This window comes from Notechis scutatus, chromosome 2, assembly GCF_049901735.1.
Source record: "Notechis scutatus isolate UNSWTSFEM ecotype Mainland chromosome 2, rNotScu1.2, whole genome shotgun sequence".
Taxonomy (NCBI): Eukaryota; Metazoa; Chordata; class Lepidosauria; order Squamata; family Elapidae; genus Notechis; species Notechis scutatus.
Window position 1 is genome coordinate 155,408,602 of NC_142010.1, and position 25,344 is coordinate 155,433,945.

Below are 25,344 nucleotides of genomic sequence, written 5' to 3' on the forward strand. Positions count from 1 at the left end.
GTTAGGAGACTGTAATTATAAAGTTCATGGGAAAACCATAAAATACCTTCTTGTGTAACCTTAGTAACCTAAGGTTTGATTCAAGACTGATACAACACAGTATTTTCTAAATCTGTACGATGAAACAAGAACATTACATTGAGTTTCACGCAGAAAAAAGGGAGAAAAGCTTCCTGCTAGTCCATTTTTAAAAACTTATCTTATCTTCTGAATGGTTACATTAACAGTAATCTAATCTGAAATTACAAAAAAAGACCTTAGTACCAGTTGCACCTATTATTACATTGTGTTTAGCACTTGCAAGTTTCTATTCTTGAGTCAATATAATACATATTTTGGATGGTCTAGAAGTTTCTCTCAGTGCTGCCCTGTTTTTTTCCCCTCTCTGTTTTTCTTCATTGACAAAAAAACCCCACCCAGTTTAAAATTAGCTTTTTCTCAACCAGTGTGCTGTGCAAGATGCTTCTCTAACTGTTGGCTTGTGAAACAGCTTAGCAGGTTGCAGGCTCTACTTATATTCTGCCTAGCTAAGTCAAGCTAGGTTGCATCTGGTTTCTGATGTAGTAGGTGGGCTGTGTGCAGTGATGCTGAACTAGGCAATTAGTTTCTTATTCCTCATCTGCATGAAACTTCAAAACAGTTCTAAGGTTTATAAAATAGACCTTGAATAAGCATTGGGCTGCCATGGTCCACCAATGCCTTCGGAATGCAATACAGCATTGGGTTTCATACCATGTAAAGGACCTGTCCTGGACATTTGAATATATTAGCTCAGATGACCCAAGGCTGATTATATCTATATTTATATCTATCTATCTATCTATATATATATAATTATAGGACTTGATTTGCATTGTTTTCTGCAAGAGAATATTTTTATTTGTAAGAATAATTAAGACCAGTGGTGAGATTCAATTTTTTTTACTACCAGTTCTGTGGGCGTGGCTTAGTGGCATGGCGGGGGAAGGATACTGTAAAATCTCCAGTCAGAGGTGGTATTTCCCAGTTCTCCAAACTACTCAAAATTTCCGCTACTAGTTCTCCAGAACTGGTCAGAACCTGCTGAATACCACCTCTGATTAAGACGAGTATTACATGACACAAGATGATTGTTTTACCCTATTTTGAGATGAAATTATACAGTAATGTTAAAAGAATTTTCTGCCCCTTGCCCTATTAGTCCATTCTAAAATAATTTTAACTATTTTAACTATCCTGTCCCAAATGATGGTTGGAAGGATTACTGGGACTGGAATCTCGTCATATACCTTTGTCCATTTTCCACAAGGCTTCTGGTTTGCAAACGTTCAGTGTGATTGGTCAAAAGTCATGCTTTTGCCATGGGCTCCATTTCCCTCTTTCAACTCCCATTTCTGACGTCACATTTAAGAAATCCAGGAAGGCAGGATGTAATCAGTCACTAAGGCATGCAATATAAAGTTCAAAAGAGACTTTGCGAAAGCAGTAAGTGCTAAAGGAAACAAAGAACAATACTCTATATATGCTCAGAGATAATTCAGTTGCTCCACTTACATCCTTTTTGGAAGCTGCCTCCTGACCTATTTCCAATCTTCTTTACCCCTTCTTCTCTTTTAGTCCTTTCCCCACATCTATTTGTAGCTGGTTTCTCCTCATTTTGAAGAATTTATATCTGTTGATTGTCAAGGCTCGAGTAGCGTCTTGTGAAACATGCATTGGTTGTCATGAACCCTGGAGAACAAAATTATATTTTCAACATTTATTTTTGTCTGGGAGGATAAAAATAGCTTCCATTAAGCACATCCTGGAACAATTTATATTGTCCCCTTACCATGCAAACCAGCTAGCCTGCGTGGGCTCTTCTTGTCTAAAGACAAGCTTGAAAGTAAAGCTTTGGGGGGGGGGGGTGTTAAACTGCCATAGTAATGCTATGTCTGTTGGGAGTGTTACAGTAAACCAGCACTGATAGGAAACTGTCTTTTGCTTCCAAGCCCTGAAAGCGGATACCAGTTTGCACAATTGAGAGAAAGGCTGCCTTTTCTTTAGGAAATGCCTTTAGTCAGGACAGTGATAGTGAGGGAGAGCTTTCTTATGCTGGATAAAGGCTTGAGTACGTAGCCATCAGGGTCTGTAGAAAATCTTCAGAAGGAGTATAATAGATGCTAGAAACAAATAATAGAGATGGTCCCCAGGGGTAGGGAATCTATGCTAATCCGCTGTTATATGACTAGAATTTCCCGTAGCCCCAGCCGGGATATTCAGGATTATGCAAACTGTAAACCAGTAAGATCTGTAGGAACCCACAGTGGAGGCCTCTTCTTAGTGCTTTCCCACTCTCTGCTTTCCCACAGGAGGATCTGAATGGCTGCCCTGGGAATAATTTGCTGGGTGAGTCAGCTTGATCAGCCCCATTTTTCTTCTGCCCACGTATAGGCATGAGAGTGATCAGATCCATGGATTTCTCTTGGCCAGGGCCCAATCATTTTAGGAAGGATGCAAAAAGAGAACTTTCTTGCCTGGGGCCATAACACACTTACAGTTTGGGAAAAGGTGGCCCCTTGTTTGCTCTGCTGAAATTAGGATTGCAATCCAGGAAACCAAGTACAACTGACATAAAAGATTCCTTTTTCTTTTGCTTGTTTTTATCCTGCAAGGAAGTACTGGATTTATGGTTACAAATATAAAACATATATTTATAAATATAAGAGAGGCATAAAGAGGAGATGTCGTGCTATTAGCAGCCATTTTTTACCCTATAAAGATAGTTATGGTACAACCAGAGGTGGTATTTAGCAGGTTCTGACCAGTTCTGGAGAACCAGTAGCTGAAATTTTGAGTAGTTCAGAGAACCGGCAAATCCCACCTCTGACTGGAGATTTTACAGTCTCCTTCCCCTGCCACGCCCACCAAGCTACCCCCACAGAACCGGTAGTAAAAATGTTTGAATCCCACCACTGCGTACAACAGTCTATTGCAGGACGCCTGCTATAAACTGGCCACTGAGGTCACCACAGAAAGCCACTGCCCTCAACTATTATTTTAGATGCTAACAAAAGGAGTTTGGAGTGATTTATTTGAAAGGAGAGTGTGGCTGGATCCACACACACATCATAGTAACTGGGTTCTCAAAGTAACTAAGTCGGAAATACACGTTATACCTCAATATCCTGGGTGAATAGAGTCCTAAAATGGAATGTAAATAGGCAGTTTGCCCTCTGTCGCCCTCTCCTGTCTTTGTTTGCTAGAACAGATTTTCCTCAACTTGGTTCCTTCCAGGCATTTAGAATAGAATGAGCTGGAAGAGATCTTGGGAGATCTTCTAGTCGTCCCCTGCTCAAGCAGGAGAACCTATGCCATTTTAGATAAGTGACTGTCTCTAGACTATTCTTAAAAGCGTCCATGATTTCTGCAGGCAAGCTGTTAATTGTGAATTTAGGAGTACAGCTACCAGAATTCTTGTGCTGGGAATGCTGGTAGTTGTAGTCCCAACACATTTGGAAACCAAATTCAGTTTTATACCTACGTAGACGCGTTGACGCTTGGAATGAGGAGCCTGCAGTTAAACGCTGCCTGTAGACGCTCACGGGCACTCTAGTTCTTTCTAATATTTCACTGCCATAATGTCCTAACTTATGAGGGGGAAGTGAGCGTGCAAGCAGGGGAGGAGAAGGGGCGACCATTTGCTTTTTGGGGTAGGGGCTGGATGAGAGCTCCTCCGCCAAGAACTACAATTCTTCCTCGGGGAATTGCGGGCGTCTAATACAGCGCACGCCCACGCCTCTTTCGCTTTTCCAGGCGGGTGGGGACCGCGCGGGCAACAGGCGGCCTCTCCGGCGACCCCCGGTGCTTTCCCCCCACACACACTTCTTCGCTAGTTCCTCCCACCGCCTGCACGCCCCACAGCCCCACCGGCGGCGCGCTTCCCCCTCCCTCTCGGAGGCTCTCGTTGGTGGCGTAGTCGAGCGGGGTGTGGGGTGGGGGACGCTCCGTCGGCTCTAGGCGCGAGCGCCTTTTGCCACCGCTGCAGCCGGAGCGCCAGCAGAAGTCGCTCCGGAAAGGCTGCGAGTTGCTCGCTATGAGGCGGGCGTCTGGGCAGGACTCGAGAGCGGCTCGGGACTCTCTCAGGGAGCCCAACTAGGCATGAAGGCTCTATTCTGCCGGAGTTTGTAACCTGCCGCGCCGCTTGAGGGAAAGGGACTGAGGAACTGTTCGCAGTCAGTCCTCGGCCGGGGTCTGCAGCCGCGGCTAGACTGCCTCCTGCCTGTCCCGGGCGCGGTTTTTCTTGGCTCGGTCCGAAGCCTACGAAGAGGATGGAGGCACCGCCGGCGCCCTGCTCGAAGAAGAGCCTGTCCCTCTCGCTGCCGGTGCCGCGGGAAGGTCAGGCCACCCTCAAGCCGCCCCAGCACCTTTGGAGGCAGCCCCGGACGCCCATCAAAATCAAGCACCGGGGCTACTCGGACACGGAGCGGCACCCCCACCGGCAGATCGAGAGGGCGGACGCCATGGACACGAGCGACCGTCCCGGCCTGAAGAAGTCTCGCATGTCCTGGCCGTCTTCGTTCCACGGGACCACCAGCAGCAGCAGCGGCCACAGCCACGGGGGCAAGCGGTGGGTTTAAAGCGCTTTTACCACGTGCAGGGTGGCGGTGGCGGCGGGGGAGGAGCCCAGGTACTCAGGTATACCGAGGCTGGGCTGCCCTGCGCCCAAAGAGTGCGCCGCGCTGTGGGATTTGTGTCCGGATTGAGCTGCCTTTTGCTGCTGTTTATAACTAAAGCGGTTCGGTTGTCTTCGCTGGCCAGTGCCATTTCCTCCGCCGCTCGCCAGGTATATAGCCGGGACGCAGCTTGCTTGGCAACTATAAAATGCGCCCTTCCCTCTACCTGGAGAGCTGGCCCGGCCGCCTTCCTTCCGTCCTCTCGACACCCACAGTCCTCGTAGCTGCCGCGGGCAGAACAAATAACGTAATTGCTCACTGAGGCGGAAAAAGCACTCTGCAGTTGCTTGGAAAAGAAACGTATGGGACAGTTTGCAGAGCCTGAGTGAGCTTAGCCCCTTATGGAGTTAGCAACCTGTTTTGCTTCCGAGTTTGCCAGGGCGGCCCGGTACTCGAGGCTCTCACGCAGAGCAAATGTGATGTTCCCCATTTGGCTATCTTAACACACAGGCCCTCTCAAGTTCATAATCTTTCATCTATTCTGGAGTCCAGCAGTTCATAAAAAGCAATAAAATGCTGTTTGATAAGGATTTTCAGTAGAATGGAAAGCTCACGCTCACTTTCTCAGTCCAGTTGCCTGTGGATGTTTGGGTAGAAATTGGTGTTGAGGCTTGGAAGGCAACGGATTGCTGTTTTGGGTTGTAATTCGCAAAGCGAGAGAGATAGTGTAGCAACTCAAATCTGTACCTCATTTTTACAGAGAACTGTGGGTATTGTTGAAGTAGTGCTTCCCAGTCATTAACCAGTGCCTAGCTGTCCTTTTTTTCTATGTATTGAGGCATCATGTAATGGGTCATTTTAAATGCCTTACAGGGATGTTAAATGTACATCAAGTTTGGTTTTTCCAATTTTTGTCTTCCAGCGTTTTGACTTTTAAAAGATAATATGCCAAATCCTGCTTTTATGTATGTGTCAGAATTCTTGCTGGTTTGCTTCACTGACTGCCCTCTCCCACAATATGCTGTTTCCTTTTAAATTCTAATTAACTTCTTGTAACAGAAAGCAGAAGAGTGGGGAGGAGAAGAATGCTGTTAAACAAAATTTAAATCTGAAGGAATGAGTTGGTGCTACTATTAGTTGAAGCATTATGCAAGGTTTTCAGCTTTATAGAAGGCTTATAATAACTTGACTATTAGTGTTAGTGAATGTAAGTGTGCTGATCAAATAAGTATAAGTAGATATATTGCTTGGCTTACTGTTCTGTACTCAGAAAGCAAGCATCTTTTCATTTTATTTCAACATGCTAATCTTCATAGATTGAATAGCCTAAAGAACCAGGTGAAGGTAATTAAAAACCTATCCAAGTCAATTTTGTTTTCTAGTCATTTTAGAGGCTTGGGGATTACTAAGGCACACATACTCACCACCGGTCCTTAAAACATACTCCAGGCTTCTTCACAAGTCCTTGGGTTTCTATGGCTGATGCTGAAGAATTCCTCAGCATGTAGCCATATGTAAAAGATAGAAACTTCAAAAGCCTAGGCCAGATTTGACCTTTTCTGATTAGCTATAAGATAACAAGCTGAAGTAACGTTGCTCAAGTGTACTATAAAACCAGGTAGCCAAAAGAACAGTTATTTGACTTCTATGTCCTTTTATTTTATTTTATTTTAAATGAATTCCTATCCTGTTTGATTTCAAGCTGGTGTACACAGGAGTTCCATTTATATTCCCACAAAATCAGTCCTGTGAGCAGTTTACGTTGAGAAAGAATAACTGGCCAAAATTTACCCGCTGAGTTCCATGTTTCAATTAGGACTGGAAAGTTAATGTCTCCTAAAACTGCAACACCTGAGCTGCAAAATTCCAGGCACCCACTAGTTGGCAGTAAAGAAATAGTGCTTTCTGTATCTCTTTCCTGACCTCTAGAGGCTATCTCAATTTTTATAGCCAAGGTCTGTTAGTAAAGTAAGAGAATGACCATATTTCTGAAGAGACTTACATTCAAACGAAAGCCTTGGAGAGAGTTCTCCCCGCTTATTTCTCCTCAATACTCCGAGGACAGTTGCCTTCTCCTTATATGTAAGCAAAGCATGCATCATTTGCATAAGTCTGATGGGTTTCTCATAGAGTCTTTGATCTAAGGATGAAAAACTTCTTAAACATGTTGGGGCATCTTTTCCATACAGGTAAATAGAAGCTTCTGGAGTTCCGTGACCTTTAGATCCAGTGGCACAAAGAAGTCAGCCAGGCAGGCATGTACTCAAATGCTAACTTCTATATGATCTGATTGCAAAAGTCAAACTGATGAATTCTTCCCACTAGTAGTGAGAGACATGACATAATTTTGTTTCCTGTAAAAAGCCTAAGAAAAGTGTTCCATTCATTTCCATGCTTCCTTTCTTTCTTGAATTCCTTATTGAAAATATTACTGCATGTTTATTCTGTTTGTGCTTGTTTGCCTTTGAATTAGCGATGACTCCTGGCGATAACAATTCCCTGCAGTTTCCTTGGCAAGATTTTGGAAGTGGTTTGCCTTGCCTTCTTCCCAGGGCTGAGACAGGGGGATTGGCCCAAGTCACCCAATAGGTTTGGTGTCTAAGGCAGGACTAGAAGTCACATCTCCTGGTTTCTAGCCTGGTGCCTTAACCACTACACCAAACTGGCTCTCATTACTGCTCTAAAATTATAGTGAGATAAAATGCCTAGATAAGAAGCAATAAAATGTCTAGATAAATAAGCAAGATGTCACAAGGTTTCTTTTTCTCTATTTTGATATTTCTGCAAAATTTTTGTAAACATATAGAAAGGATAGACTCTAATATTAGGTAGCGGTAACTTTTTGAATACTAGTATTCACTTATAAACAGTTCTACAGGTAGTCCTTGAAGTCAATGCTAATGTGACCCAGAGTAGGTGAATAAAATGCACCAGCCATTAATGGGTGGAGTTTAGTGTTGTATGTAACTCCCCTCTCCCAAATTAACAAAACAATTATATTGTTCAAAATGTAACTCAAGCATGTGCATATTGGTTACTAAAATCCAGCTTTTTTAAATGTGGAGAGACTGGATACATGACTCATTTGTTTTAGCATGTATACATACAGGTTACATATCACAATATAATATTAGGCTGCAATTGCTTCACTTGTATTTTGGACTTTGCAAGCCTGGCAGTACTAAAACTTAAAAACTGTTTCTTTTCTGTTTCTTTTTGTATGTGGTTCTGTCCTCCCTTTCTATCACCCTCTTCAAGCAGAGATATATTTTCCCCTTTCTCCTATATCTTTCCAATATCCTTTTAAGCTACCCACCTCTGCTAGTACATTTCTCATCTATGTGGGGGGTAGAGGTGGAAGTGGGAAGTGGAGGGAACAGTATGCTCTGGGGGGGGGGGATATATGTAAAAAAAGTCTTTTGAAGCAGACTGCCTTTGGGATGGCTAACTTCAGACATCCACTGCCCATAGACAATCATTAGCTGTAATAGAGGAGCACTGGCATTTGAAATGTATGGCTGTAAGAGTAAAGGGAAATTAAAAATCCTCTAAATTTCTTTTCAAGTGAACTTCATTTTAGATCTCAAATGAAGCCTATCAAAAGTGTTCTCATTCCAGTATCTCTAATAACCCTTGATTAATATTTTTTCTATAATTAATATGTTCTTTTCTAGCATGGCTCCACCATTTTAAAGAATTTGGGGAAACTATAGCTCTCTGAAATGTTCACTCTTTTTGTCATATTAAAGTTTAGCATTCAAAATTCTCAAAATAAGATTTCTTGAATAGTCTTCCATGTATCTGATCTGTGTAAACTGGTAACCCGACATCTAGAAAGAAATATATATGAAACCAAACATGAAACCTGATAAAATCAGTATTGTCATCATACAGACTTTGCAAATCCTTGCTTTGTTCTCTATTTTTTAATATGTATAGGTAGAGAAAGAGAGAGAGAGAATTGCTGAACACTAACACATTTACCACTCATGAAACTTTTTAACTATGCGACACCTTGGCTGAATCATACAATAAAACAGTTCATGAAATTGCAGTTTATTTTTAAAGGATTAATTAAAGCTGTCACTAATGCTGATGTATTCCAAACGGAGATTTAACGAAACTTCTTCCAACCCTTGCAGTCAGAAAAAGAGCTATATAGGAATGTGAAATGGCTAGAATATCACGGAACAACCGCTGTTGTTCCCTATGATGCATAGGGAGTAAGGGGAATCCAGTTAGCCTTTCGAAAGACCTGTAAGTTTCCTCCAGCATTTGGGCCAGGAGGTTAGGTGAGCCGACTGCAGATGTGGTTTTTTTTTTTTTTTTAATGATTAAGACTTATTGTTTACCTCCGGCATCAAGAATCAGTTTTGTAGCTGCTATTCCAATCCTTGTACGCTGCCCAGAATTAACTATTGTGAGATGGGTGTCAGTATAGTTTAAGCAATAAATAAATCCAGAAAGCTGTTGATTTTGATCTTAACTATATCTGCAAAACTCCCAAGATGCTTTTTGAAGCTTTTCTTGAGATGCTGCTGCTCACAATAATATGGCATGAAGTTACCCTGAAAAAAGCCTTTGTTGGAGTAGCTTTTTCAGCTGTACAATGCTCTAAGAGATCTACTCAGCATGTTCATCAGATGTATTTAGTCTAAGATCTTCTTCCAACTAGTAATTTTGTTATTGCAGTGTTTTTCTCCTTTCCCATCTAAATTCTCGGGGCATATTATTTACTTATCCGCTTGTTTGTTCAGTTTATATGATGGCCTAATAATGGGTAGCTATCAAAGGTTCAAAATACGACAATATGAGGGGGAAAGAATAAAGCATTAAAATAAGCCACAGCCAGGATCAAGCAAAGATCTCATAGCATTACAGCGGGCTCATGGACCATGCTGATTCAACATCTCTAGGAGAAGAACCACAGGTCCTCAGGGTTTTCTTAAAGCCTAGCAGGGTTGGGGCTGTTAGATCCTTGGGGGGGATCAATTGTGGCATAAGTCGATAATATTCTTCAACTTTTTAAATGTCTGCTTTATCACATATTTTATTTTCTGGACCCTTTTTCCTTGTAGGCCTATGTAAATTTCCAGCCTTTGACTGGAATAAGAAATGTATTCATTGAAAGTGGAGCTGTGAAGACAGAGATGTATAAAGAACATGTCTTCTAGCAATGTAAAGTATGTCCTTTAGGAAGTATACTTAAAATAATCAAGCCTAATTGCTTAAAAAATATCTGCCGCAGTATGATAAAGAGATTGTTGTATTGCCCCTGTATTTGTAAATGAGGACTGAAAGTGACTAAAAGCTATAACATTTGCATTACTGAATTGGACTTCTCAGTTCTCATATTTTTAAGACGCAACTTCTGACAGGCTTTATTGCAGTAGAAGGTGGAGGTCCCTGGGTAAGATCCCATCTTACGTGATTATCTATCAATATTGCACAATATCTTGACGGATTACTTGTTGGTCTTCGGAGGCTGCAGCTTTTCATTGCATTGTTATATAAAGTATGATTCATGCATGGATGAAGACTATTTTAATACCTTTGGCCTGTGGGGAAAGAGAGAATATCAGATACTTTATAAACCTACCCGGTGATTGCCAGTGGCAAAGCATTTCTTTGTGACACTCTGAGGACTTTGAAGAATCCGTGGTTTGGCTTGCAAAAATTGTAGTATTCCCACATGCAAATTCAGAAGCTGTTGCTTGATTCCAATATTTTACAAAACAATAAGAAGAGCCTGGAATAGTCTGTTACTTTAGTCTTTGAGTTGGAAAATGTGTATTTAGTTAAAGTTGGTTTTTTTTTTTTACTATAGAAGTAGTTAATAGTCCTTGGATTGAATAGCTGTGTGAATGTTGAAGAAACTAAGCAAACAAAAACAAATGCTGAAAAAATTGAAGGAAAAAGTGTATGGCATTGAACCTGCAGTTTTTCTTTTCTTTCCTTGTTAGCTTGAACCTGGGGAGATTGAAAGAGTGGTGGTTCTTCCATTTTTAGTGCCCTATACACATTACCTCTGCCTCTGTGGAATTGCTTTGTGCTTTGTTTTACATTGCATAACCAATAGTAAATCACTCTGTGTGGCTCCATAGATAGAATTCTTAATTATTGATTGGTTGGTTATGTGCCATCAAGTTGATGTCGACTCTTAATGATCATGTGGGGTAGATTGTCTCTATGATAATCTGTCTTTACCCCAATCATTCAAGTTTTTCAATGGTGCAGCCATCACCACTGTAAGTGAGCCCATAATATAAGGATGATGTTAGCCTAGACATTTATGCCTCAAGAGAAAACTCTGGATTGATTTCTTCAATTATGAATGTTTGTTTCCATGATGTTCCATGGTTCTCTAGCATTCCTGAGTTCAAAAGCAAGAATACTGACTGCTCTTGCTTCTTCAAAGTCCAACTTTTACATTTATAGAATGTTATGGGAATATCATCGCTTGCATTACTAAGTTATAAAATACAGCAATATATTCAATTGAGTATGGATGTATCATCCCAGTACTCGATACGAGCCATTTATTAGTGTGATACAGTAAAAGAAAGATGGTTCCTTAACAGGATACTTAGCAAGGGATTAATTGGAATGACCAATGCTGATCAAAGACTGGGAGTATTTTGGTGCTTCACTGGTGTTTTTTGTTTGAAGGATTTCAGATGAAGGTTATGATGATTAGAAGGAAAACTATTTGATTTCCTGCCTTAGACCTAAAATAGCTTCTGTCAACCTTCGAGATGCGACTTTATATGATATAGTTTGAATCTTCTAGTTGAGTCACCATTTCTTCCTAAAGATTCCCTGTGTTGAATATTTAATATGGAATCTTTTTTTTTTACCTACTGACATATACTTATTTTCTCTTCAGCTATAGAAATTTGATACTCACCAGGACATAGGCAATCAGTGCGGAAAGAGGTAATTAGGTGACAAAGCTGTATGATTGAAGGAAAATGACAACAACACGTGAACTGAAGCTGGAAGGAAGATAAGAAAATGATTCTGTGTAGAGACTTTGATATTTAGAACTCAGGTTTCAGGCTTGCGAGACACAAATTTGCGTGACATTTGCAGATGTAGACATTTTTATTAGGATTTTTTCAGATTTCTCTGAAATGAAATGCAGCTGGTCAAGCCATTTCTAGATTCAGGAGCAATGAATCGTTTCTCGTTTCCAAGGTATTGTTCCCCTTAAGATCACAAAGCACTGACGTCAGAACTGTTGCTTTAGGTTAGCTATTTACATGGCTTTCAGTATCCTTCTAGTGGGAAGTATTGCAATGTTGGGTGTCTTATTCCATTTTCCTTATGTAAAAGCTATTAGCCAAGACTAACTTAACTCTTAAGCCCTCCAATGTGAAAAATCGCAGAAGACCACAAATTGAAAAATGAATTCAAGCTACCACATCTCTTCTTAAAGTGATCGGGGAACTGAATAAACTTCATATCTGTCCTTTCACATCACACCCATTTTTTAAAAAATGCACCTTAATGTATACAGAAGCCTGCTGTAATTAAAATCTTTTTCAATTTAAGACCACAGATAGAAGAGTCATAACAATTCATGTGACTTCTTGTTTATAAGTTTACATCTAGTAACTTTGTTATGATGTATTTTCAAATTTTAACCAGACACTATAGTATAGAGTAAAACTAGTTTTAGCAGTGAATAGCGGGCAAAATAATAATCAATTTTATTTCCAATGTAATTGTGTAAAATGTCATATGACAATGCTTTCCTTGCTGTATCAATACAGAGGTGACGTGATTTCTTCCATCCTTGATTTTAAGGAAAGGTTGTATAGTCTTCTTGGTATTCACAATTAAGAATTTGGGTTTGTAGAGACTAAAAATGTGGCAGAGTTCAAAGGCTTAGATAGGATATTTTAATTCAGCAAGTTAATTTTAATATCTCTTTCCCCAGTCATTACTCCTAGTAGCTTTTTTTTCTATTTTGTTTCCCATTAATCCATATTTTAGTAACTGAAGTTTCCTCTGACGCTCCAATAAAAAAGCCTGTTAATTTGTATCATTCACCAGTAAGTCTCATTCTGCAACTCGTGAATTTTCTGAGGTTGAATCAATGAACTCTAATTAAACACTTTATTGATAATTGTATATGTCAAAATGGGTTTTGTGTATACTGTTGGATTCAGTTTATTATTCAAATGTTTTTTTTAAATTTTATTTATTTATTTTTGTCAATTGCTTACAAGATAATAGGTATAAGTAAAAACATAGTTATGAATACATGGATACATATAAGAAAAATAAAAAATAAACAATAGGACAGGGATGGTAGGCACGTTGGTGCGCTTATGCACGCCCCCTACAGACCTCTTAGGAAAGGGGTGAGGTCAATAGTAGACAGTCTAAAGTTAAAGTTTTTGGGGTTTGGGGAAGAAACCACAGAGTCAGGTAGAGTATTCCAGACATTGACCACTCTGTTGCTGAAGTCGTATTTCCTGCAATCGAGTTTGGTGTGATTAACCTTGAGTTTGTATCTATTGTTTGCTCTTATGTTGTTATGGTTGAAGCTGAAGTATTCATTGACAGGTAGGACATTGCAATGTATGATTTTATATACCATACTTAGATCGGACCGAAGGCGGCGTAGTTCTAGGTTTTCTAGGTCTAGAATTTCGAGTCTGGTGGCATAAGGTATTCTGCAACGAATAGAGGAGTGGAGAACTCTTCTTGTGAAATATTTCTGGACTTTCTCATCTGTATTAATATCAGATATGTAATGCGGATTCCAGACTGATGAGCTATATTCACGTATTGGTCTAGCAAATGTTTTATATGCTCTAGTTAGTAGTGTGATATTACAGAGAAAAAGCTACACAGGATTAGGTTAACAACTCTTAATGCATCTTTGGCTATGTAGTTACAGTGGGCTCTAGCACTTAGATCATTAGAGATGAGTACTCCAATATCCTTGACAGAGTTTGGATCATCAACAAGGTCTTGACTATTCAGCCTGTATTTTATTTTCTGATTTTTTTTTTGCCAATATGTAAGACAGAGCATTTGTTTGTTGAGATTTGAAGCTGCCATTTGTGTGACCATTCTGATACATAATCAAGGTCTTTTTTAAGGGTAGCAGTATTGTCTGTGGTGTTGAATAGCTTTACATCATCAGCGAAGAGAACACAGTTGCTCTTAATATGATCGCAGGTCATGTATGTAGAGTATGAAGAGAGTTGGTCCTAGAACACTGCCTTTGGGGACACCACTGTTGACAGGTACTGGATTTGATAGGACGCTCCCATTTCAGTTGCATTTCAGTTGCATGTTGGTCACTTGTTTTTCCCTTGACAGAAAAAGTTTATTCAGATTGGAGAGTGCCAAAAGGCTCCTTCTCAAGTTTCAACATAGATAAGACATCTAGCAGCTCCTCCCATATTGATTCAAGATGAATTTGATAGGACATTCCCAATTTTGACCATTTGTTGTCTGTTTGACAGGAATGCTTCTATCCAGTTATGCAGATGTCCAGAGATACCATAAGATTTTAGTTTTAGGAGTAGTTTGTCATGTACCACTGAATCAAATGTTGTAAGATGAGTATGATAATGTTGGGGAAGGGGACCTACAAGCTAGAGTGCCTATCCATTCTTAGAGATTACATTTCTTATGAAATCTCTTTGGAAATGAAGAAAGCTATAATCAAAATCTATGTGGACATCACCTTATCCTTTCCTTCCCAGCCCTCAAAATAAAACAAGTCACTGCCATCTTAGGGTACCTGTTTTTCTAGATATAATGATTCCTATCAAAAGCATTTTTACTCAAGTTATACTTAAGGTTAAATTGGCAAAACTAAATAAAAGGACAAAAAAATGGAAATCTTGATAGTCTTGAGCTGTCAAGGTGATTAAGAACCAAAGACAGTTATTTCTGAAAAAACTCCACCCTTTTTTAACCTTTAAAGTTAAAAGGGAGTTAATTAGGAGTTAATTTTCCTCTCCATTGGAATGTTCCTCAGCCAGATTCTAGGCTGATTTCTGAAACAAACCCAGGAGGGAATTTAATGGAGTAATCTGGAATTCAAAGAACTAACTTGCATAGAAAGACATTTTGTATTAGAATAATGTTATTAAAAATAAGATTAATATCATTTATTTGACAGAAATAGGATAAAAATCACATAATTTCTAATAAAGGTACTCTGAAACATGGCCTATAATCAGGCTGTCCTCTGACTTTAGAACTTCTGAGTCTGATTGTCCTATTTCTTTATCAGGAGAGAGAAAATATGGAACTTCGCTCTGAATTAGGACTGAATTAAAGCCTTCTCCACTATGGGGTGTGTTCAGGAATAGGGAGAACTCTGAATCCACTATCTGTCCCATCCTTGGCAAACCATTCTTGAGGATTGCTAAAAGGAAGATGTGCAGGGGGGGGGGGGGGGGGGGGGGGGGGGGGGGGGGGGGGGGGGGGGGGGGGGGGGGGACATCAACTTTCCTCTTTGAATGCTGGAGCTCTTTCTCCAACCTCAAAATAAGGTATCAGAAAGGCAGATGGATTTTTTTTGGAGTTTTTCTAAATGACCACTAGAACTGCAAATCTGACACAGCATGAAAGAACAATGCAGGTAGTCCTTGACTTAACAACCATTCCCTTTAGTGATTGTTTGAAGTTACAATGTCACTGAATAAAGTGACTTAGGATCATTTTTCACACTTACTACCATTGCAACATCCCCGTGGTCACGTAATCAAAATTCGGATGCTTGGCAACATGACATGACAAGGGTCATGTGGTCATCTTTTACAACAAGCAATGCCAATGGGAAACCAGCTTCACTTAACAATTGTGTTACTAACTTAGCAACTGCAGTAATTCACTGAATAAGTATGACAAGAAAGGTTGTAGAATGATCAAAATTCACTTAACTATTGATTAGCAATGGCAATTTTGAGGTCAGTTGTCATAAATTGAGGATTATCTGTACTTGGTAATGCAAAATATGTTTTCTGAAGTATAGGATGACTTCTAAAACATGATGGGAGCAGAACAAAAGGAGTAGTGTTTAAATAGATATAACATGGACCAAGAAGCATTTCAGCATAGATATTGAAGATTTAACAAAATCAGGAATACAACTTTTAGTACCTACTTTAATATTATGTCTAAATGGTATATACAACAGAATAAATGAATAAGAATTAGATGGAGATGTCTCTCAAAAATGGAGAAATTTTTTGCATCTTGTAGAATTGCCCATTCAAAATATATTTGAAATTAAGAAACAACAATAAAAAATGCTGTCATATTTTTTTATAGTTGCAGTTGCTTAGCAAAAACATCAGGGAATGAGTTGTACAATATCACTACAGACAGAATTTGATAATAACATTGGACATTAAAAATTATACCTATCACTCTACCATAAAAAGAATGCATGAATAAGAAGTACAATCTTTGCAACTATATATATGCGTGTGTGTGTTTTAAAAAATGAGATTCTGTAAAACAGAACAAAGAGAAAACTGACTACGTTTATGCATTCCTAGAAAAGAAATATAATTTATAGAAAAATGCAACAATATTTTTCAACAAAGCCTTAGGTTTGAAGATGCTATTCAATTTTTTACTAATTTACATGAATGTTAATATGCAATTTCTTAATTGTTGTTTTTGTTTTCTGCATACATCTATATTTATAGATTTGTGCTTTTAGTATGTGCTTAACAGTGATACTCAATATGTAATGATTAATCACAAAGGTGGTATTCAGCAGGTTCTAACCTGTTCTAGAGAACCAGTAGTGGAAACTTTGAGTAGTTCGTAGAACCGGCAATTACCATTTCTGACTGGAGATTTTACAGTCTCCTTCCCTTGCCATGTCCACCAAGCCATGCCCACAGAACTGGTAGTAAAAATTTTTTAAATCCCACCATTGATCAATCACAGTGTAAAACTAAACAGGACAGCTTTCCTGTCCTTTACATCTTTTCCATACATGGTTTTACGGTACGGATCCAAGCTGGTGTTTGCTATTTAGCAAAGATCTTAATACTCTGAGATTTATCAAATGTTTTTTTATGCAATACATTCCATAAAAATGTATTTTTTGAGAACCGTTGAACATCTACTAACAATCTTGTTCATTGCAGAGCGAGTTTCTGTATAGGATATGTCCTGATCTTGTACTTATTGCAAAGTACCACACCAACATGCCTTAGATCTTGTTCTTTTTTTTTTTTTAAACAAGTTTTATTAATTTTCAAAACACACAAATCATCATTATCCATTACATGTTTAAACCTTTTTCCATTATAAATTTAACAAGTCAGATAAACTATAATTCTGTTTTAAACCATTTCCATATAAACATACAAAAACCTCTTGTCCAATTTCTCTTTACTTCTCTTTACTCTTATTCAATTTCATTATTATTATTTCATCTATTTCTTTCTGACTTAGTTACCATTATTCTCATTCTATATTTCTGCAAGGTTTTATTAATTCTCCCCCCCCAAAAAAAACCATATACACACAACACATAAAACATAAAAAAATCTTTTGGAAAGTAACTTGGACCCAGGTATCTCTCTCTTCATGGACTTCAATTATATTCATGCTCATCTTACATATCATTACTTATTTTATTTACCATTCTAAGCTTTCTATATTAACTTCTCCACATATTTCACTCTTCTTAATTCTATCTTAATTAATCATCTTAATTTAAGTCATTATATTTGTATCTTTTGTCCATTCTTTATTGTCCCTTTGTCTCGTTCCTTATAAAAAAAAAAAAAGTTTCTCCTGAAATCACTAATCAGAGTATGATGCCTTTCTATCTCCCCCCTAAATTAATCAAATTAACCTTTAAAATAACGCCCAATACCCAATCCGATTTTGCTTGGTACATTCTATCTAAATAGTACATCCAGAGTAATTAAACCCATAGTTAATAAATCTAAATATTAAAAACAAATACTATAATAGAAATTTTATAATAACATCAATACCATAATCTTATTAAATTCTTTAATTAAAACTCAATATTCTAAACCTCCCATCATATTATTAAATTTTAAAACCAATCATTATTAAACATTTCAACATTTTAATCTCTTATCAACTCTTAAACCATTTAAGTTTTCTATTTCTAATACCATACTACAATATCATCTTATGTACCTTGCAAAATCTTTTTGAAGAAATTATACTTTATCCTTTATCCCTAAAAAGATTCCTTTTTTCCCATTTAATTTCAAAACTTTGTAGCTTTTCTCCACCTTTTCCTTTCTTTCTTCTCCCAACAAACCTTTCTACCCCCCTTCTTCTAGCCTCTGCCTTACTGGCTTCCCTTCTCTGTCGTGTTCCTTTTCCTTTTGTTTACTATCATTATATTGATTTTGCACCTTATTTTTCCCTTTCTTAAGTGTTTTTTAAATCTTAAGTCCTTTATTTCTCTTCCTTTCACTCTTCCTTCTTTCTTGGTCGAGTTCTGAAATTTAATAAAAATGGCTTCCTCTCCTTCTTCTTCTGCTGTCTTCATCTGCTGTAATGTTTGTTGATAGTTAATAAGCGCCATTTCTAAAAAAAGGAAGGCTTCTTTCAAACCAGCTTTACCATTTTTTTTTGCTTGTTCATAATCTTTTCTCAGTTCCTCAATAGAAGGAGCCATTATAAATCTTTTCTTTTCCCCTTCTTTCTTCTTACAACAACCAGAATATTCCAAAGAAAAATATAAAACAGTCCCAAAGTTATCAATCAGTCCAAACCAAGGCAGAGTTCTCACTTTCTCCTCCTGGGGTAGTATCAATCAAAGAAAAGGAAAGTCCAAATCTGTTTCTTAAAATCTTATTGCAATATATTTTAGTCTTCAAATCCTTAAGGCATCTCCTCCAACAAAGTCTTAGCATACAAATGTTTTTTTTTTTTAGTCCTCTCTCTTCCCACTCATCGCTTAAAGCCAGTTTTCACCTAAAAGAAATAGGTTTCTTAATATCCACTTATTTATTCCGTAGGAAAAGAGGGTAAGCTTTCCTTTCAGCACCACCAAACTGCCGCTTTTTCCTCTTCTAGAAGGTATCATTCAGAAAATCATACTTTTCAGGAATTTTGTTAAATATGTCTTAGAGTCCTAGGAACCAAGAAAACTTTCTCCTTTGAAAAACTTTCTCCACTTCCTCCTGCGCATTCTTACCCGGCTGCCAGCAATTTCTTAATTGTTGTTTTTGTTTTCTGCATACATCTATATTTATAGATTTGTGCTTTTAGTATGTGCTTAACAGTGATACTCAATATGTAATGATTAATCACAAAGGTGGTATTCAGCAGGTTCTAACCTGTTCTAGAGAACCAGTAGTTCGTAGTTTGAGTAGTTCGTAGAACCGGCAATTACCATTTCTGACTGGAGATTTTACAGTCTCCTTCCCTTGCCATGTCCACCAAGCCATGCCCACAGAACTGGTAGTAATTTTTTTTTAAATCCCACCATTGATCAATCACAGTGTAAACTAAACAGGACAGCTTTTCTGTCCTTTACATCTTTCCCATACATGGTTTTACGGTACGGATCCAAGCTGGTGTTTGCTATTTAGCAAAGATCTTAATACTCTGAGATTTATCAAATGTTTTTTTATGCAATACATTCCATAAAAATGTATTTTTTGAGAACCGTTGAACATCTACTAACAATCTTGTTCATTGCAGAGCGAGTTTCTGTATAGGATATGTCCTGATCTTGTACTTATTGCAAAGTACCACACCAACATGCCTTAGATCTTGTTCTTATGTGTTCCTGCACACCATTTCCGTATGAATAAATACGTTGCAGAGAGACAAGTAACGTGGCAAGCTAACTGTCTTTGATTGCAAGGGTTCTGCAGACCATAATCCTATTTAAAAACAAAACAACAAACTGCATTTCAGCAAAATATTTGCCTCATTACCTCTGCAGGTGTAGATGTTGTCTTCTTAGGCCTTTTTGTTCAGTCCATTTCACTATACTTAGTTTTGGCATGAGGGCAAACTAATATTTTAAGTTGGGGTCATTCACAGTTCTTGGATCTTTATTGATTTTGTGAACAATAGACTGCAGAACAAGAATAATAACGCTATTTTAAAAACCTCTTGACTCTTAGAACAAATTGACCCTTTCTTCCTGGAAAGAGGAAAATAATTTGGTAATTGTTCCAAGTTCTGACTGTTTTACATTCTTTAATTATGGAGCTGGTGGGAGGGTTGCTTCTCCAGATACTTTTCTTGCAAAGGTCACAAAATATGGGCAAGTATGTTTCCTGTCTCTGGTGTGTGACAGTAACACTTTTTTTTAATTGCAGGAAGGGTAAGTTTGCTGAGGAGAACATAAATTTGCTACATCATTGCTAAGTGTTCAAAGTTCCGCACCTTTTTCAACTTCTCTTTATTGTGGTCTAGACCACAATCGGCCAACAAAAGCTAAATCTAGCCTTCACAGGAAGGTGGAACTCTAGCCTTGCTTTCACGCATTATATTCAATATAAAAATAATTCAACACAATTGTAATATTTTTTTTTTTGAATATTAAAATAATAAAATATTTTTAAGAGTTGCTGCAGAAATGTGTATGGCCACTAGATGGTAGCAACATATTAGAAATTTATGTATCACTTGCTATCACCTAGTGGTAGGTCAGAGATTGCTATCAACTAGTTATCTGGAAATCTACATCCCACAGATGATACCTGTACCTAAAACTGTTTGGTTTTAACAGCTGAACCAGGCTAAAGAACGCAGCTGTACAGGCAGTTCTTTGGGAGCCTTAGGGTGGCCCATGTTACACTGCTGTTCCACGAGCTACACTGGTTGCCAGTTTGCTTCCGAGTCCAAGATGCTGGTTATCACCTTTAAAGCCCTGCATGGATCCAGGCTACCTGAGAAACCATCTCATCTCTTTGGAACTAGCTTGCCCCACCTGTCTGGTAGAAGAGGCCTGTTGTGAACTCCATCAACCAAAGAATTCTGGCTGGCATGAAAAGAGCCTCTCTTTTTTTTTGCTGTGGTGCCTCTCTGCTCTAATGGGTGAGTGGCACCTTGGAGGTGGTTAATGCATTGGACAGATCGCACCTTCTCCCCATGTGCCCTTTGCTTTCTTCCTCCCATATTGGTTAATTGAATTTTAACTGCATCTTAAATTTATGGTTTTTATTATTTAACATTTTATATGGTACTTTATTATTTAACATTTTATATGGTACTTTAATTATGTAACTATAAGCCGCCTAGAGTCATCTCTGCAAGATGGGCGAGGTACAAGTTTAATAATAAATAAATCAAGTAAAGCTACAAATGCAGCTTAAAATACCTAAAAGCATAATCAAGGTTTTCTACCTTTGTATCTTAAACCAGGGGCCTCCAACCGTGGCAACTTTAAGCCTGGAGGACTTCAACTCCCAGAATTCCTCAGCCAGTTGCCAAGGTTGGAGACCCCTGCCTTAAATTCCTTGCAAGGCTGATCTGTAGTGGATTGGGAAAGATTGCCAATTCTTAATACTTTGAGGCCTTTGCCCATTTGCCATGAGAAAGAGATCAAAGCACTAGTTAGGCTTTTCTTCAAGTCCACAAGGCAGCTTCTGCAATCTTGATGGGGGGGCGGGGGGAACCAATGCAACCCCAGAGGAAAAATAGGAAAAAAGAAGTAATTGAATTTTATAGAATGCCTCATCATGAGGTCAGTTCTTAGAGCAACATTGATTGCAGATGCCAGAAAGGACATGAAACAACAAGAACAAAATAGATGGAGTCTGTTTACCAGAAACCTGCATTTTGTACTGGGCTGGGTCAAATTTTTATTAATATCTATTTCATGCATGTGAAGTTCCATTTGAAAATAAAAATGAGCTTGAAAAATATAATCCTTTGAGGGCCTTTGGTAATTGAGTTTGGTTACAATAGCGGTGAATGCATGTAGCTCAGGGTTGAATTGTTAGGTTCTCTATATCTCTGAATGTACTCTTCTTGCAAAGGTTTTATTACTAGACTAGGTAAATCATTGATGTAGTGTAGTTTGCTGGCAGTTTATATATGATAACTTATCTCATCACCCTGGATTAGGCTATTGTTTCCACTTTAAGTCCTCTTTAAAGGAGGCATTGTTTTTCCTTCATTGTTCCCGTTTATGCTGGGTCCTGCTTATCTGAGTGCTGGTGTATAATGAGTTGGCTTAAACATAAAGTACAACCTTCTCTAGCTTGCATACTTCCTGAATCTTCTCTGGCCTAGTTGAAATATGATCTAGATTGATGCATGGTAAGCTACGATTTGTTTTACAACTTAATTTATTAAATTAACACTAGATGTCTATGTTCACATAATATACTAAGTCATAAACCATGAGTGATAAACAGATGGTGGTCTCCATTACAGCAGATGAAGCATTGTGATTATAAGCATAAGATTAAGCATTGTGGCTTAATGTATATAGACTCAGAAAATCTGCTAACAGCCATTTACTTTTAAATTTGGAGATGGTAGCAGAATAAAAATTAGAAGGGATCTTGGAGATCTTCTAGTCCAACCACCTGCATATGCAGGAGACCCAGAGGTGGTATTCAGCAGGTTCTGACCAGTTCTGGAAAACCGGAAGCGGAAATTTTGAGTAGTTCGGAAAACCAGCAAATGCCACCTCTGATGGCCCCGCCCCCATCTGTTCTCTGCCTCCCAAGTCCCAGCTGATTGGTTGGGTTTTCTTTTGTTGCCCTGCACAGGAGAATGGAGCTGGAAAGCAGGTTAGTGGGGTGGGGAGGGAAGGGTTTTTTGCAGTATCCTTCCCCTGCCACTCCCACAGAACCAGTAGTAAAAAAATTTGAATCCCATCACTGAGGAGACCCTATACCATTCTGGACAAATGGCTGTCCAATCTCTTCTTTAAAAAAATCTTGATAGCTGCCTAGGAGAGCTGCATGCTGATAATTAACCGCTTTGTCTATATTAGGAAGTCTCAAAGCAAATGTCTAATTGCCAGGTTATGTGGCTTCCTTTTAAAGCAGCATAAACTTTGAGGGACTGCATTTCCCAATAGAGTATTTATCCTGTACAGGAAATACAAGTACAATATGGAATAGGATGGCTGAATCTTATTAAGAAAATAGGCAAAACACACAGTTCAGTAGAATTTGCCACTTGAGATTTTGTCTTGGATTGTGAGCCAACCCTGGGACAATGACATGGCCAAATTAAGATTCTACCAAGATTTTCCTATTTGGACCAATTTAGATTGTGGCTTGGGTTTACACACGCTAAACCAAAACTTAATTACATTCTGACTTGGAATGATGCATGAACCCAATCATTGCCTATATAAACCTTATTATATAATTTAGTGTTACATATGAACCAGGATACTGTGGCTTGTTCATCAAACGGTCAAGATATTCTGTGGTTTAGCATGATTCACGAATCAATCCATAGGTTAATGCTGATTTGAATGTTTTCAGCAGAGTTATTTGTAAACAAGGCTTTAATTAGTGCTTAACTTTTGCTGGGCCTCTGCACAACTGGATGTCATTTCCCAAAAATCCCTTAGGATCCATAGCTTTTTTTTAAAGACACAATGTGTGGGGAATACTCACAATGAGGTGACTACACACCTCCCAACATAGCCTCCTGCTCTCCTAAAAAGCCAAGGCAGCCCGCTGCCTATGGTCTAACCATGACAAATAATGCAAAATTGTGTATGCATGTGTGTTTCAAGAATCAGATGGAAAAGCTATAAAAATACTTCAAAACCTTGAAGAATGCCCAGCAGAGAACATCTGCTTCTGACTTTCTCTCAGCCTGATGTTTTTTAAAGATAGTTCTTTATTTTGCAAAAATAATGTGAAAACAAATAAACATTATTTTCCACTCAGCTAGCCAAATGTGAAATGAGGCACATTAGATAGGTTGAATTCCATCACACTACCATCTACTCCCTCTGCAAATCATTCCCTACAAACCCAGCCCAGATTTGCTTAATGTTGTCCTTATGCAGATCAAAGACGTGGTTTATGTAACATAAGAACATTGTAAAGCAGCCACTGAGCCACGGTGGTGCAGTGGTTAGAATTCAGTACTGCAGGCTACTTCTGCTGACTGCCAGCTGACTGCAATTTGGCAGTTCAAATCTCACCAGGCTGCGGATTGACTCAGCCTTCCATCTTTCCAAGGTGTGTAAAATGAGGACCCAGATTGTTGGGGGCAATATGCTGACTCTGTAAACCACTTAGAGACGGCTGTAAAACACTGTAAAGTGAGGTGTAAGTGTAAGTGTTCTTGCTAAGTGCTCCATATGAGGAGCCCACTGAATATCATGTCTTTCACATGAACAAACCAGCAGGACAAATGTCAGAAAAGATTGTGCGTTACCCTCTTCTAGATTTTTGTTATTTTGCGATTTTTCCTTCCCATTGCGAGCTCAATAATTGTGGCGGGGGGGGCATGAGAGGGGATTCTTAAAACTTGATGTTGTAGAGATCCAAAGCTGCTTTCATAGCAACCCTCTGCATTTCCCACTCTGTCTTCTTGGAGGATTCTCCCAGTTTAGAATAGCCAGATGTGGAAGCTGGCAGGGGAAGACACTGCAAATCTGACCCCCCCCCCAGATGAGAGAGAAATGTCTCTCCAGTCCTGTATTTGTATATCATATTATGTCATGATTGGGAGAAAATATCATTTGCCACTGGTTCTCAAACTGTGGTCCACAGACCCCTGGGGCGAGTCCATGATATCATCACAGGAGATCCTCAAAGGCTTGAGGAAATGTTATGAATTTAAATCTTAAAGTTAAGTCTCGGTGGTCCATGGCCACAAAAGATATTTAAAGGGGGTCTATGGTGAAGAAAAGGTTGAGAATCACTTGCCATGTGCTGTTATGGTTCATGATGATATATAGGTTTGGATGTGAGTCAGGGATTCAAAGATATTGGGCAGTTTTCCACAATGCTATTAGCACTCCTCAAAAGACCTCTTATGGGTTTTCCATAAACACCATCTGGGGTTGCCCTCATGCGGGGGTGAAATACCCATAAAATAGAATATTTGTAGCTCACCAAGGACCCTTGAAAAAGAGGATTCTTGGTGCTGTTTCAGCTTGGATGTTTTCTTACAGACTTTTCATTACCCAAAGTGAATACCATCATTAGACCAGCATTGACAATGTTACCTAGTTTGGGCAATGAAACATCTGCAAGAAAACAACCAAGCTCAGAGAGCACCAAGGACCCCTCATGCAGGGATACTCATGAATGCCATGTTGCCAACCCTTATAAAGTATGAACCCAAACAGTGTGGGTTATTTAAAAACCGAGGCTTAGAATGATGTTTCACCAATATTTCAGTGGCCATAGAACTGCAACTTTTAATGCTTGGTTTTAACGAGGAATGACAAACTTGGGCTCTCTTGATTTCTGAAGAAGAACTTACAGCATCTTCCTCCTTTGACTGTGCTAGCTAAGGATACTGGCAGCTGTAGTTCATCATACATTTTAACCTAAGACTTTTTGCATCTCTTTTTTTTAATGTTGGTTCAGGAGTACATCTGAGCTGGTGTTTGCACATTTTTCTAATCAATGGCTCAATGGGTGCAAGTGTTAATTGGCTCCCCTCAAAGACAGCATGGTGTATGGTGTATAAACACCCCCCCCTTTGTACAATCCTGTATATCCACTATTATTCTCAATAAAGAATATCCTGAACAGGCTTTAAGGAA

At 38.8% G+C, this 25,344-nt stretch overlaps 1 protein-coding gene across 2 annotated transcripts in view; it reads left to right on the forward strand.

Moving 5' to 3' along the window:
* The window catches only part of PDE4A (phosphodiesterase 4A), a 498,332-nt gene that overhangs the window by 188,263 nt on the left and 284,725 nt on the right, over positions 1-25,344 (forward strand). The window contains exon 1 of one of the 2 annotated variants that reach the window (XM_026681997.2): positions 3,939-4,588. The exons of the other annotated variant lie outside the window; for it this stretch is intronic. Coding sequence (XP_026537782.1) covers positions 4,290-4,588 — 299 coding nt within the window. The 5' untranslated portion in view covers positions 3,939-4,289. Of the gene's footprint in view, positions 1-3,938; positions 4,589-25,344 lie in introns of those variants that run through there. 2 annotated transcript variants of the gene reach the window in all.